Below are 16,374 nucleotides of genomic sequence, written 5' to 3'. Positions count from 1 at the left end.
TGTGTTTATCAATTTATTTGTTATCATTCGTGTCTTACTTTCTCACATTTGATTACTGTTCAGTATCCATGTTTAATTAACAAAATTGTCATACTTGCTTCATTTTATTAGTAGAGACCCATCTTTTTGGACTTAGAGGGGTGCTATGATTTTTATTCCGATAAGTAACTTGACCCCTAAACTCAATTTGGTTTTTCACAGATCACATTTTCCGAAATAAGGAGTCACACTTAAGATTTTATTTCTTATTTTGTTTACTTTTTAAAAATAAAATAAAAATAAGTGGCAACTCCAAATCATTTCCTAATCAATAATTTTTTTTTTCAAATAAAAAGTGAGTTCGTCATCGAGTGGGAATGCATTGAGCTGAAATGCGGGGTCCACGATAACCTAAGTGAAAAAAAAATTAATACTTACATGAGAATGGATAAAATTTAGAAAGTATTTAATAAATCTATTTAATGATTTAATTTAAATTATTAAATATATAAAATATATTTTATAAAATAACTTAGTATTGCAATTTAAGGTTAAAAATGATTTTAATAATTTAATATGATTTAATAATTTTAGTCTAATTTAACTTCAAATCTTTTTAAATAATCAATTATTAAGTATTAAGTTTTATTAATCATTTGTGAAGATGCTTAATGGCTTAAAATAACTTCAAGTTAAAAAAATATTGATTTAAAACTTATTAGTTATTAGTAGTTTAAGTCATTTTGTTGATTTATCATACACCTTTTAAGACTGAACATAGAATTGATTTAATTTTTTTAAAATTATTAAATTGGCATATTTATTATCATTACTATTAAGCAATGTGGTTAAGATAAAAAGGAAGAAAGTGACATAGGCTACTAAGGCAAAGAATGTTTCAAATTTTTAAAAAGTTAATTATTTTAATTTATTATTAAGTCATTTTTAACTTCAAATTATAATATGAAGTTATTTTACAAAAATATTATTTAATTTATTTAATGACTTATGACTTTAACTCATTTTGAACCTTAAGTCGGAATATTATTAAGTTATTTTACTAAAACAAACTTAATGTGTTTGATGATTTATATTAAGTGATTAAGTTGATTTACTAAACATCATCTTATTGTTTTAAAAATATATTCATTTCTTTAAATTATAGAAGATATATTTAAAATGTTAGAAAATGTGAATATATAGAAAATTAAGCGAAAATAGAAAATTCATTTTCTTAATTATCAAAATGTGAATATGAATGAAACATTCATTTCATGGAAATCAAAATTCAATCTTATCAAAATTTTGATTTTTCTATTTTACATGGCATTGTAATTTATCTTTATTATCATTTGTATTCAAACATAGTAAACACACCTCAGACAAGATTAAAAAAAGAAAAAGAAAAATTAAAATGAAGAGCCACAATGCAACCCGGCTTAGTGGATGATTGAACAGCGTCAATAAGGTGACACCACACTTTTGTATGGATCGCTAAATGCAGTGGCATTGCCAGGGCGTGAGAATACAATCTGCAGTTACAGGAAAAGCCTATGAGTGTGATTTTTTTTGGAACAAATGCTATTTTAATATTATGAATTTTTGCTGATCCAAACCCAAAGTTAAAGACAAAAGCTGAGTGTAATTGTGTAGAGAGGTACCTGATAATCTCCCAGCGTGCGAGTTTTAAAACCAGCTGCACAATAATCAAAATAATATTCCCATGTCCTTATGAACTTCTCATTGAATCCAAGCTCTATAATTTTGCTGCACCACACACCAAAAATGCCCCCAACATTAATTTTAACTGCCCAAAAAACCATTTTCATTTATAATACCCAATAAGTTACAAATATGAAATAACTTGAAAATAATGTCCAATGGTAAGTTTTGATTTGTCTTCTTCCAAGGGCATGTGCTCAGAATCCTTTTGATCAAATGTTTCATTTTGGTAATTTATATTCAGAAAACCTATTTACTAGAAGATGGAGGATTCTTGATTCAATAATTGCTGCACATAATACTTCTTTGCAGTGTAGAGTTGCTGTTTCTTACCTCTGATTCTCTAAGAAATTTTTCCTCCAATGTCTCAGTGTCTGGTAATAATGTATTCCTATGTTTTCCAGATGCTCCACACTGCATTTATACCACTCTCTTAGATTAATTTTTCCAGAAAGTTGAAGAAAGATGAATAATTCCAAAGCATTGTGTTAGTTTTTACCAGAGTCTTGATGCAGTGGCCATGGCTGTTGTTACTCTACTTAATGAAGGCAAGCATCCACCAGGGAAAATGTATTCCTTTATAAAATCTGAGCTTCTTCTATACTCATCGTACCTTTCATCCGGGATCGATATGAACTAAGGAAAAATGAAAAATCAAATATCCTCAGTTGTGGGGAAATAACATTTAACTTTATAGGAAGAATGACATTCTTAAACCCCAGTATGATTAAACCCCAGCCTTCCATATTGATATCTGCAGAATAATTACTTTTGCTATTCCCAGCTAAGAAAATCAACTAGAGAATGTATTTCACTTCCATTTCCAAAATTGGGTTCATGAGAAAAATTACTAAAATTCGGTTCACCCCAAAACATTGATAACCTTCTATGTTGAAATCAAATTATCAATACCTGCAGGACAAGAAGCCCATCTTCTGCCAATACTGACTCACAACAACCAAAAAACTCCTCCATATACTCATGCCCCACAGATTCTAGCATCCCACTGTAAAACATTCATCAGTTAAAACATTGTAATGGCCTCAAATACTATCATCTGATCCTGATACAAATTGCAGTGAAGGAACTCACCAAGATATAATTCTGTCATATTTATAGGAATTGGGCAATTGGCGATAGTCGCAAAGGAGAAATCTTATGTTGTCCTGGAAGAATAGCTAGACTTATTACAAGTATACTCTAAAGATACAACTACATGTTGTAAAGTGGAGTGAAAAGAAACAAGCACAAACAGCTAGAGACATGCACCAAGAGTTTCTTGTATGAAATAAGGTTCTGAGAATAAACTGAAGTGATCAATTGATGTGTTTTTAGCCCTTTGCAGGCATTTGATGCAACAGAGGAAGCAATCTGAAAGGAATCTCAATGTATCAAATTCAACTCTTGCTCTATTATGTTCATCAATTTTACCTGAAGGCCAGCTTCCTTCACTTTCATTTCTGCAAATTTCAGCTGCTCCTTAGATGGAGTGATGCCAGTGTATTTACATCCAGTTTGTTTCACGACTTCAATAGCTAAACTTCCCCAACCACAACCAATCTCTAAAACTTCATGCTTCTTATCAATTCTTGCCTAGGTTGGTTAGATGGGAAAACACAGAAAATCAATTTAGCATGGCAAGAAAATCAATTCAAAATTCATGTAGTTGTTGCAGAAAAGACTCACTTTTTCAATGAGAAGAGAGATTTTCCTCAGCTGTGCTACTTTCAAGTCTTCACCTTCCGTCTATCAATTGATTTAGCATGGACATGAATATATTATTAGTTAGAAACAGTCTCACATGAAGAAATCCGATTTCATGAATAATTAAGTTCAAATAAAAAGAATCTGAACCTTGAATACTGCACAAGAGTAAGTCATTGTCTCATCCAAGAACAGAGAAAAGAGTTCATTACTCTACAGACAAAAACAAAGACAAGTTGTAAGCTTACACTTCATGTATCCATAATTAAGAGATTCATCTCATAGTTAAAAGTATAACTATGAAAACCACATGCATTCTTTAAACTTTGTTAACATGAAACATTACACAGGCAGATGTTTGCAAACCTCCTTTGAGCAGTGAATAAAAATTAGGAATTGGAAGGTTGATTTCTCTTACAAGATCATAATGGCGGGAGACATTCCTCCGAGCTTGTGTAAGAGTATTTTGCCTTGAAACATGCTGGAAGTAGTACTTTGCAGATGCTATTCCAGCTGTGAAAAACAATGGTGTCCACCACCCCCTAAAGCAAACAGGGAGTGGATGATAAATGTGAAAAACATTTAGTAGAGTACCAATAACAATTTCACATTCTAGCTAATCTACTAATAATAAAGTACCTTTTCTTGTTTAATCTTGAGAGAGAAGAATCCAAATCTCTGTTGGCAATAAAAATCTGCAAAATTGAATTCAGGCAAGCTGAATCTCTGGAAGTGAAATTGCTTATAAATGAAATCACGTCAATTGTGTTACCATGAAAAGACTTTGAAGCCCTTCGTCTTTATCAACAAGAGAAAAATCTCCATTGATATATGCATCTGCAAGGCCTAAATCAGCCTGTGTAGCAATCTGTACAGAATGCAAGTGTTGTTCAATTGTGGTGATAATTTTGTCTATAGAACAATATGATTGTACCAAGAGAAAAAAAAAATAAGAAAAAAAAACCCTTTTCTTGGCTTATCCTTCAGCCTCATCACAGTGTTGCATGTGATCCACATTTAAGAGAAAATGTCAAATATAAAATAAGGGTACATTCCTTCCAGTAAAACTGAGGATTGTGAATCTTTAGAGCAACTTTCAGAAGGCATTTCTTCCCTGATCCTTCAAAGGTATAAATCGTGCCTCCTTCCTCCAATAAACTGTGGTTCAACAAAGAACATGAATTATCACCATTGAAAGTTCGAATTTAAACAAATAACAGAACAAAATGAGCAAGCAGAGATAAGAGTCATTTTAAATAAAAGATCACACTAATATAGTTCAATCAGGTGGAATGAAGACAAATAACAAAGCTATCCAATCCTGTGATGAAACTTCAAGTTCTATGGAAATATGAATAGCAATAAGCAACTCAAGTATTTAAAGTAAAATTTGAGCAGCAAGCAGAAAATTTGAAGTATTATTCGAACAAGAAAGAGGGCATTATAAATGACAATTTGGAAAACCATATGAAGAAAACATATATATGTATGTGAACTCACATTAAACAGCCTGTAGATATATAATGTCCAAGAAACCTAGTGACAAAAAGTCGCGCCCCTGTTTCTAGTAAAGAAGGTACCATATGTTTTGGGTTGTTGAGGACAGCACAACCTTTTCCAAGTATACTGTGTGCAGCAACCATCCCAGCCTGTGAACAAGGATGCTTAACTGTGAGTGAAATTCCACCAACTCATCAAGTTTATTTTAAAAAATAGAGTAACATAAAGGCCTCAAAAAACAAATGATAGTTTAACCGTCTTTCTTCAGAGGTAATATCCCTTATACAACTTTTGTGAATAATTCCACAGGATCTTAGAACCATTATATATGTGTGTATATATATATTCATATCAGTAAGCACTAATAGCTACCTTTAATCCATCCTCATGGAAGCCATAACCTGAAAGAAATATAAGAAAACATCCCCAAGTGAGAATATAAATAAGACATTACTCCAGATTTCAAGAACTAAAAATTAAAGATGGTATCCTTTGTGGGAAAAATGTTCAAAACATGTATCATTTAAAATCATATCCAGACGTTTTCCTGGACATTAACAGAAAATGAACTAAACCTTAAATTTACATTATGCAGTTTCTAGTCTATTAAAATTTTGTAATTTTTAGCTTCAATTCAATACCAGCACAGTAACCAAATTCCTATATAAACATGCTCCACAATGAAAGAGAAAGATAATGGGAGGCAAATCAATTTGTTTCTTTAGATATAAAGATGCCATATGCGTAGATATTTTTCCAAAGGAAAAAAGCGCACCCTGGTATGCTCCACAAAACCATATTCCCCTCTTCCCCTGAATATGATCAAGCTCAAGTGAAGCTTTTGATGCAGCAACTGATGGGACTGGATGGCTTGTTGACCACTTCAGCAAGGTATGATCTGGTGTATGAGAGGGATTAAGGGTCACAAGAAAAGGTAGACTTGTCTGGTCGATGTTCTGCATTTTCAAATATTTTAGGCTGATCAGACCTGTTAGCTGCAGAATGGCAACTCTTTCATGCAGACGGTTAATTTAATGGCACTCGAAGCTATTAGTATGTTAAGTTGGATTCTATGTACAAATTATCCAACTTCTTGGTGATTACTTTTTCATAACTTATAAATATAGATTGAATTGAACATGATGAGTCCTTTAGTAGAACCTGACCTTTCTATCAACATTTTAATGGCTATCATGCATACTCAATGCAACAAGTCCCCATAGAATCAGGGTCCATATCTCTAAAAACAATTGCTGAAAGAAGTACAAAATCAGTTCACACAAAAGTGAATATGGGACGAACCTGAAGCACATTGAGCCAGTATGATAAGCATACTTTGTTCTCTATGGTTCCAAGAAAATTCCAAGCGCTCCATGCTGCTGGGTTTTGGGGCATGAAATTTTTGTCACGATGAAGGAAAATATCACTGCCAATAGAAAGTTAAAAGAATGATTCAGCATTTAATTTAAAAAACAAAGGAGAATATATTTATGTCATCTCCTTTAGATCATTTCTTAAAAACTAAAAGAAGCCCACAAAACATTCAAACTAGTAAAGTATCAGAGAGTGAACATCTATCAAGTCTAAAGTACACAACAAGAATCCTAAGGGCTGAAAGGTAGCAGTTATCAACCTTTGACTCATGCATACAGTATTAAGATTTAAAAACAAATAAGCATTCCTTCATTTTATCGGTAAGTAGAAAAAATACATTTTACTAGTTATTGCTATGTATTCCTCCTATAATGGAATTTACATAAGGAAATAGGAAGCATAATCAACAATGAATGTTAAAGAAAGACCTTACCTAGAGACATATTGGAAGGCACCGAGTACTCTCATTTCATCAAATGTTGCCTTGTTTCCTAATATGTTCAAGGCATCAGGGGCATGGACAGCCATTATGCACCCATCATGCATTTCTTGAGAGCCATCTCCACAAAATATAGTGCAACCTGCAAGAACTCTTACATCTACCATTAGCATAAAATTCACAGCTTTGACGTTAAAAAATGCGAACAATCTGAAACTTGAGAGAAAAATAATACAAGTGAATTATGAGAAGACAGCACAGTAAAATGTAGTATAGCCAATGTTGGTCATTTACAGTACACCAAGGCTACAATATTGTTTCTTGATTTTGTCTTTCAGTTTCCTTGTCTGTTACCTTTAGCAAGTGTAATATACTTGCATTAAGTTGGATTTTCTTGTCTGTCACATAATCTAGTTCACTTGGGACTGAATAAAAGCCCGATAGTTGGTAGGATGTAGCAGTATTTCAAAAGGTTATTGAGGCCTAAGGCTTGAGCCAAGAGTTTCTAGGAATTATATCTTTTACAAAATAAAGACTTATTTGATTTCAAATTAACCCTTCAAATGGAAGGAGAAAAAGAGATTTGAAAAGAATAAGGAAGTTTTTAGTTATTGTACTGGTTCAATTCATATGTAATCATCATCTTACTTATCCTTTGTTTTTGTTTTGAGCCGTCTGTCTCACCTTATTTAGGTAAAATATCTCAAAGACCGTCTTTAACCTTTTAAAATATAGGGATATAAGTCTACAAGAAGAGAATCAGAGTGGTTTGAAGACTTATTCATTGATAAGACATCCCAGTCGTCCATTATCATTAAAATGTAACAAATCCTGGCAAGTGCATGGTTCAAATTTCTTGTCCTTGGGTGTATTTCCAATTGGTAGAAAAAAAAAATCACAGAGGAAATGAAATAAATAAAGATTGTAAGTGTTAACACACACCATCATCCGTTGTTGAAACAGAGACAACCTCACAAGCAGTTCTTATTTGACAACCTTTACTTTCTAGCTCTTCTCTGACCTGTATCCCAATGTAATCATCTCTTAATTTCAAGTCTCAACAGCCCTTAGGCCTTAGCATAAATGTTGTGAAAAGCAACTCATATATGGGGTAAAGTAAACCAATTTTTGGCACTTCAAAGGCAAGAATTCATCACCTTATTAACATAGTAATGAGAACAACACTTGACAGTGAGCCACTGTGGGTGCCCAAAGAGCTGCACAGAAAATCAATACATAACGAAAAACCTGCATTTAAGTTTGACGAAAATAGTATGAAGGCAACGAAATGAACCTGCAGGAGATGGTGGTTGCGGCAAAATGAAAGAACCAAAAAGGCCGAGAAACTCATTACTCCTTCTGCTGAGCAGGGCCAAATTGAAGCACATATGGGGACCTATTGCAATCCATTGTTATGATCATTCTCCTAGTTAAGAGTTAATGACTACTATTAACTTAAAACTCAAGGATATGACAGAATACAATGCTTCAGCGATCTCCCAAGATAAGCCTTCTGGAATAACTCCGAGTAACCACGACACTTTATGAAGTCCCCCAAGGTCTGGTTCCGATCAATGTCGGGGTTGTTCTCAAGCTCTTCAAGGTACCTTGCAAAATACCAAAAACGAATGTTACATCAATCCAACCACATTTGTGAGGTGGAGGGAGAATCACTTACTTGAGAACATCATCCTTAAACTTGATCATTTCTCCAATCATTTGCCAAAAATATGGATTCAGTATGTTCTTCTTCTGTGCAAACAAACTTGATAAACCATTTCGGCTGCCCCACTCGCAGCCTCGCCCTTCATCTAAGCTCACTGCAAAGGACATGGCTGATAGCTCCATATCTATCCCAAGAGTCTCAAAGAACTCCAACATATTTGGATATGTTACCTGCTATCCATAACCCAGTATTTTTCCATTGTCAACAACCCAACATGTTAAAAGGATAGCGGAATGTTCAAACAACGAAGGCTCATCTTTTACAGTATGAACTTTGCTGAATTTGAATCAGATTTCTGAATTATTTGATCAGACTTTTAGTTTAAAATAATCAGATGATTTGCAAAGAAAGTCGTTTGATTTATGAAGTTGTTCATGAGACTAGGGAAGACAATTAAATTAGAAATCAATAATCAATTTTTTAGTTAATTAAGTTCATTTTAGTGATTCCACATGTGAAATTAATTTTGAATCTTTTCAGCATTTAATTATGATAGGGTCTACTACTACCTTGCCATTGAGTGTGAGAGAACAAATGATGGTAATGGAGTGGGCAAAGTTGCCACGTATTCCACTAGTTCATTAATTAATAATTAATAATTAATAATAGTAAAATAAAGAAGCTAGATTGTTAATGAACATAAACTTAGGGGCATATGATGTGGGTTTAGTGACAGAAGAAGTTGGTGCAGTGGCTGCTATTGCATCGTCGGATGTTTTTAATGTGTTAAGGCTAACCTTGAGAAAAAAAAAAAAACCAAACAAATAACCAGAAGCATAGGCAAAGAATTTGATAAAATTTCAAAGTAAGGGTGACAAGATGTATTTAGTCCAAACACTCAAATATAAATCTCATGTACCTAGAGCTCAATCTGTCGGGCTTTGTGGAGTCTAGTTTTATTTGATCTGGTTTGGCGACCCGACCCGAATAATATTGTATGGCTTTTTAATGGGAGATTTATTGAGGCTTGTTGGTCCCGTTTAGCCCATTGTGAAACCACCTTTTGTAATTAGGGTTTTTTAGTGTGGTATGGTTGTCATGTTATATATAGAGAGAAAATATTGTAGTCGCTGTGGTTGTACTTTGTATTCTTCCCTGATAATAGTGATATCCTTGCAACTCTGTGGACGTAGACAAATTGTCAAACCACATAAATATTGTCTTATGCGTGTGATTGTTTTTCTTTGACGTGTGTTTTCTCTATTTTTTTTGTTTCTCACAGGTTGGGAATTCGGTTTAATTCTCTACAACTAGTATCAGAGCCTAGGGTTAGGTTTGAGTGGGAGCAATGGTAGAGGAAGCAGGAAAGACGTTTGGAATAGAAAAGTTCGATGGCACAGAATTTGTGTATTGGAGGATGCAGATTGAAGATTATCTCTATGGGAGGAAATTGCATTTGCCTCTTTTGGGGACAAAACCTGAGAGTATGAAGGCTGAGGAATGGGCGCTTCTTGACAGACAAGTTCTAGGAGTTATTAGGTTAACTCTGTCTAGGTCTGTTGCACACAATGTTGTAAAGGAGAAGACCACAGCAGATCTGATGAAGGCTATGTCCGATATGTATGAAAAGTTGTCCGCAAACTATAAGGTGCATCTGATGAAGAAATTGTTCAATTTGAAGATGGCAGAGAATGCATCAATAACACAACATCTGAATGAATTTAATACAATCACAAATCAATTGTCGTCTGTAAAAATTGATTTTGATGATGACAGTCTTGGCTTCTTTGCCAAACAGTTGGGAGACAATAAGGATGGCAGTAAGCAATTCTACGGGAAAGGAAAAGCTTAAGTACAATGATATACGAGATTTAATTCTGGCTGAGGAGATTCACCGAAGAGATGCAGGAGAAACCTCGGGATCTGGTTCTACCCTAAACCTTGAGACAAGAGGCAGATGTAATCACAAAAATTCAAATCAGGGTAGATCAAAATCCAGAAATTCTAATCGGAACAGAAGTAAATCTATATCAGGCCAATAAGTACAATGTTGGAACTGTGGGAAAATAGGTGACTTTAGAAGGCAATGCAAAAGTCCTAAGAAGAAGAATGAAGATGATTCTGCTAATGCTATAACAGAAGAGGTACATGATGCATTACTTCTTGTAGTAAACAGTCCACTTGATGATTGGGTTTTGGATTCAGGAGCTTCGTTTCATACCACTCCACACTGAGAAATCATACAGAATTATGTTGCAGGTGATTTTGTAAGGTGTATTTGGCTTATGGTTAAGCCTTGGATGTTGTGGGTCTGGGAGACGTCCGGATATCGCTGCCCAATGGGTCTGTTGGTTATTGGAGAAGGTTCGACATATTCTTGACTTGGGGAGGAATCTGATTTCTGTTAGACAACTTGATGATGAAGGACATGCAATACTATTTGTTGGTGGTACTTAGAAGGTTACAAAGGGAGCTAGGGTATTAGCTCGTGGAAAGAAGACCGGTATTCTGTATATGACCTCATGTCCAAGAGACACAATTGCAGTTGCTGATGCAAGTACTGATACAAGCCTATGGCACCGCAAACTTGGTCACATGAGTGAAAAAGGGATGAAGATGTTGTTGTCAAAAAGAAAACAACCAGAATTGAAGTCCATTGATTTTGACATGTGTGAAAGTTGCATCTTAAGAAAGCAAAAAAATGTGAGCTTCTTGAAAACTAGCAAGACACCGAAGGCTGAAAAATTGGAACTAGTAAACACTAATTTGTGGGGGCCTTCTCCGGTTGCATTCCTTGAAGGTTTAAGGTACTACATCACTTTCATTGATGACTTAAGCAGAAAGGTATGGGTTTATTTTTTGGAAAATAAATCTAATGTATTTGAAACTTTTAAGAAGTGGAAGGCTATGTTTGAGACAGAAACAGGTTTGAAAGTAAAATGTTTGAGGTCAGATAATGGAGGAGATTACATAGATGGATGGTTCAATGAGTATTGTGTTGCACAGGGAATTAGGACGGAGAAGACCATTCCTAGGACACCATAGTAGAATGGTGTGGTTGAGCGCATGAATAGAACTCTCAATGAGCGTGTTAGAAGTATAAGGTTGCATGCTAGACTACCAAAAACTTTTTGAGCTGATGTTATTAGCACTGCAGCTTACCTGATAAACCGAGGACCATCAGTTCCCATGGAGTTTAGACTTCCTGAGGAGGTTTGGAGCAGTAAAGAGATGAAGTTTTCACATTTAAAAGTTTTTTGTTGTGTTTCTTATGTTCATATTGATTCTGATGGTCGTAGTAAACTTGATGCAAAGTCAAAAATATGTTTTTTTATTGGCTATGGTGATGAGAAATTTAGCTATAGGTTTTGAGATGAACAAAACAGGAAAATCATCAAAAATAGAAATGTGATATTTAATGAACATGTTATGTACAAGGACAGGTCAACTGTAGTGTCAGATGTTATAGATATAGATCAAAAGAAATGTGAGTTTGTCAACTTAGATGAATTGACTGAAAGTACTGTCCAAAAAGGGGGTGAAGAAGATAAGGAGAATGTAAATTCACAAGTAGATCTGAGTACACCTGTAGTTAAAGTTCGCAGATCTTCCAGGAATATTAGACCTTTGCAGCGTTATTCACCTATTTTAAATTATCTCCTATTGACTGATGGTGGTGAGTTAGAGTGTTATGATGAAGCCTTGCAAAATGAGAATTTAAGCAAGTGAGAGTTAGCCATGAAGGATAAGATGGATTCCTTGTTGGGGAATCAGACATGGGAACTAACTGAATTGCCAATAGAGAGGAAGGCTTTGCACAAAAAAATGGGTATATAGAATAAAGAATAAGCATGATGGTAGCAAACGTTACAAGACCAGATTAGTTGTTAAAGGGTTCCAACAGAAGGAGGGCATTGACTACACAGAGATATTTTCTCCAATTGTGAAGATGTCAACAATAAGACTTGTACTGGGAATGGTGGCTGCAGAAAACTTACATCTTGAGCAGTTAGATGTGAAGACAACATTCCTTCTTGGTGACTTGGAGGAAGACCTTTACATGATTCAACCAGAAGAGTTCATTATTCAGGGATAAGAGAATCTAGTATGCAAATTGAGAAAGAGCTTGTATGACCTTAAATAAGCTCCTAGACAGTGGTACAAGAAGTTTGACAGTTTTATGCATAAAATTGGGTTCAAGAGATGTGAAGCTGATCATTGTTGCTATGTTAAGTTTTTTGACAATTCTTACATCATATTACTATTGTATGTGGATGATATACTTATTGCAGGGCCTAACACTGAGAAGATTAATAATCTAAAGAAGCAATTGTCCAAACAGTTTGCAATGAAGGATTTTAGGAGCTGCAAAGCAAATCCTTGGTATGAGAATCATTAGAGACAAGGCTAATGATATATTGAAGCTTTCACAGTCAAAGTATGTGAAGAAAGTTCTAAGCAGGTTCAACATGAATGAAGCTAAACCAGTGAGCACACCCTTAGGGAGTCATTTCAAACTAAGCAAAGAACGGACACCGAAGACAGAAGAAGAAAGGGACCATATGAGCAAGGTGCCCTATGCCTCAACTATTGGCAGCTTGATGTATGTTATGGTGTGTACAAGGTCAGACACTGCACATGCAGTGGGAGTTGTGAGCAGATTCATGAGTAGGCCTGGAAAGCAGCATTGGGAAACAGTCAAGTGGATTCTAAGATATCTAAAGGGTTCATTAGATACATGTCTTTGCTTCACAGGTGCAAGTTTGAAACTGCAGGGTTATGTAGATGCTGATTTTGCTAGTGATATTGATAGTAGAAAGAGTATTATTGGGTTTGTTTTTACTCTAGGTGGTACAACTATAGCATGGGCTTCAAATCTACAGAAGATTGTTATTTTGTCTACTACAAAAGTTCAGTATGTTGCAGCAACTGAAGTTGGAAAGGAGATGATTTGGCTACATGGTTTCTTAGATGAATTAGGTAAGAAGCAAGAGATGGGCATTCTACATGGTGACAATCAGAGTGCAATTTTTCTTGCCAAAAATTCGACTTTTCATTCAAAGTCGAAGCATATACAAACAAAATACCACTTTATCTATTACCTTGTTGAAGATAAATTGGTAATACTTGAGAAGATTTGTGAATCTAAGAACCCGACAGACATGTTGACTAAGGGTGTCACTATTGAGAAGTTGAAACTGTGCGCAGCTTCAATTGGTCTTCTAGCTTGAGGACAGGAGGACTAGCTGCAGGGATGAGGGATTGTTTCTTAGAGGATAGCGGTTTGATGTTGGTGATTAAACTAGTCTCAAAGTGGGAGATTTGTTGGGCTTTGTGGAGTCTAGTTTTGTTTGATCCGATTTGGTAACCCGACCCGAATAATATTGCATGACTTTTTAATGGGAGATTTATTGAGGCTTGTTGGACCCGTTTAACCCATTGTGGAACCACCTTTTGTAATTAGGGTTTTTTTAGTGTGGTGTGGTTGTCGTGTTATATATAAAGAGAAAATATTGTAACTGTTGTGGTTGTACTCTGTATTTTTTCCTAATAATAGTGATATCCCTGCAACTCCGTGAACATAGGTAAATTGTCAAACCATGTAAATACTGTCTTGTACGTGTGATTGTTTTTCTTTGGCGTGTGTTTTTTCTATTTTTTGTTTCTGACATGTTGGAATTCGGTTTAATTCCCTACACAATCCACCTTGATTTGTAACTTAACATAATTCAACTCTAACTTAATCTAAACTTTTTTTTTGAAACTTAAGTTAAAGTCGTGTTAAACTCAAAGTAATAAATATATATATATATATATACTCTATTCACTTAGATTGTACAAATTACACAAGTTAGATCAAAATTCGAATTAGATTGACTAAGATTGCACTCACGAAAAAACATATATAACATATTAGTGAGATAAAAAAATAAAAAGAAACGAAAATATGTATAAAGAAATTTACATATGGCCATGTGTAAAAATAATCATATTTTCCATCAACTTCAACATCAACTCAAATCTATCGATGCAATACAAAAATTAGGTATGAGATAAATTATTTAATTTCAATTAATAAGAGGTTATTTCGATTCATTTTTATATAAGATAAATGGTTTAAGTATTAAATAAATTAGAATTTAAATAACACTATGTAAATAATATATATATATATATATATATATATATATATATATATAATTAATTAATTAATTAAAATTATTAAATACTTAATTGTCAAGTTCCAAATCGTTCTAAACCAAATATTAATACTTAATATTTTTATTTTTTAATAGAATTACTTTTAGTTTTCTGTTTTAACTGTAAGTGGAGATGGTGTAGTGAAACATATGTAAATAATAAAATTAATATATTAAGTTGAATTTAAAATTTCATAATTCAAGTGGGAAAATTGCAGTGGGCATTCTGGCCTTCACGTTGCGTTGTCAGGTACACCACGAGCCATCATCCCAGCCAGATCAACAAAAATATATAATCTCTAAAGCTCAACCAATGACCATCCAACCGCCACTTTAACCTCGTTTTACTCTAACACTAGGGATGTCTTCTTAATATTTGACCTTACACTTTTCCTTTTAAATCTTGCAATGTAATTTCTCAAGAAAATGAAAACAACAAATTTTTGTGACAATATTTTCTTCCTTAAAAAAATTGAGGGCATGTTAAATACTATTTTCGATAACAACTTTTGATTGATAAAATATATATATATATATATATATATATTGTTTGATAATAAAATTGTTTGTTGTTTTTTATTCTTAAAAATAAAAAATAAAAAATTTAAAAAAAATATTTTTTAACAGTTTTATGTCATTTTATTTTTAAAAATTATTTTAAAAATATGATTAAAAATAAAATACTAGATATAAAAGTTATTTTTAAAAATATTTTAAGTATTCAAACAAATTTTTATTTTACAAAAGTTAAAGAATAATTTTTAAAAATTGTTTTTTAGAATTACATTCCAAAATAGTTATCAAATAAACCTTAAAGCACAATGAAGGAACTCATTTCCTATATTTGGTTCTAAAAACCTTTAAGATAAAATGGAAGAAAAAGAAATACAGAATAAAAAATATTTGAAAATATAAATTATTTTTATAAACATATTTCATTTTTTTTTCTTCTAAAAAATTAAATAATTTAAAAATATAAAATTTTTAATTAATTTTAATTATATTGGATTGATAAAGCAAAAGGTTTGATTTTAAAACCAAGCACAACTTAAAGTAATCACAATTTGCAAACAAAAATTGCTTCATTATGAAAGAAAGCATCAACCGAGAAGTACAAAACTTAAAGGACATTATGGTTCCGTTACGAAAACCTAAGATGCCCGTGACCTTATTATAAGCAGGACAAAATCTACGTACTCTCAAGTCATTACAAAATATTAAATTTATTAACCCTCTATAACCCTATTTTTGAAGGTCTAATTGATCCCACAACCACCGTCAGGGATGGATTTGCCACGTCCTGTGGCTCATGCATGACATTAAACCATTAATCATTGTGGTGTAAAGCATTAATTATTATTATTATTATTATTTTATGGTGTAAGAGAGTGACTTACCTGATTGAAGGCCATGAAGCCGAGGTTCAGAGGGACGCCGTCGACAGTAACAGTCTTAGCATGGCCGCCCAAGTAATTTTCCTTCTCGTACAACACCACCTTCATGCCGGCTCTGGCAAGTACATACGCCGACACCAGTCCGCTTACTCCGGCGCCGATCACCGCCGCTCTCATTTTCGAAATTGTTCTACTTTGGCTCTAAGCTTCTTCCTGCATCGAGCGCTCGAGTGCTCGTCAAAACTCAAATCCAAACGCATACCGAAGGTAAAATTTGTTGCAGAAAACAGTAAGGGCTGTGGATTGTTTTTCATATCTGGCGTAGCGGTTAATTACCTGAATGGCTGAATCTTGAAGGGATAGTGACGAATCGGGAGGCCTGGTGAGAATCTAAGC

General features: G+C 33.7%; 1 protein-coding gene across 1 annotated transcript; it reads right to left on the bottom strand.

The window, feature by feature from the left end:
• Positions 1-1,289: 1,289 nt before the first annotated feature.
• Positions 1,290-16,155, bottom strand: LOC100242555 (uncharacterized). The gene is made up of 24 exons (XM_059736925.1): positions 15,982-16,155; positions 8,397-8,614; positions 8,221-8,325; positions 8,013-8,115; positions 7,876-7,935; positions 7,661-7,739; positions 6,713-6,860; positions 6,208-6,331; positions 5,681-5,861; positions 5,278-5,306; positions 4,906-5,054; positions 4,460-4,563; positions 4,178-4,272; positions 4,045-4,100; positions 3,824-3,947; positions 3,556-3,618; positions 3,388-3,447; positions 3,133-3,294; positions 2,794-2,867; positions 2,614-2,707; positions 2,201-2,337; positions 2,035-2,115; positions 1,641-1,746; positions 1,290-1,511 (listed from the first exon to the last, which is right to left on the bottom strand). The coding sequence occupies exons 1-24, from the start codon at positions 16,153-16,155 to the stop codon at positions 1,440-1,442; spliced, it is 2,598 nt and encodes an 865-aa protein (XP_059592908.1). The 3' UTR covers positions 1,290-1,439.
• Between the last annotated feature and the right edge of the window lie 219 nt (positions 16,156-16,374).

The sequence above is a fragment of the Vitis vinifera genome, chromosome 5 (assembly GCF_030704535.1).
Source record: "Vitis vinifera cultivar Pinot Noir 40024 chromosome 5, ASM3070453v1".
Lineage (NCBI taxonomy): Eukaryota > Viridiplantae > Streptophyta > Magnoliopsida > Vitales > Vitaceae > Vitis > Vitis vinifera.
Note: the sequence above shows the minus strand (reverse complement) of the source record. Positions and strands in the feature narration are given on the sequence as shown.

Excerpts from the sequence above, each read along its gene's own strand:
- LOC100242555 (XM_059736925.1), bottom strand. The coding sequence starts at position 16,155 with ATGAGAGCGGCGGTGATCGGCGCCGGAGTAAGCGGACTGGTGTCGGCG. Across the intron at positions 7,740-7,875 it reads CTCATTACTATGTTAATAAG|GTCAGAGAAGAGCTAGAAAG; the intron begins GTGATGAATTCT and ends ATTGGGATACAG. Across the intron at positions 2,708-2,793 it reads TATGACAGAATTATATCTTG|TGGGATGCTAGAATCTGTGG; the intron begins GTGAGTTCCTTC and ends AATGTTTTACAG.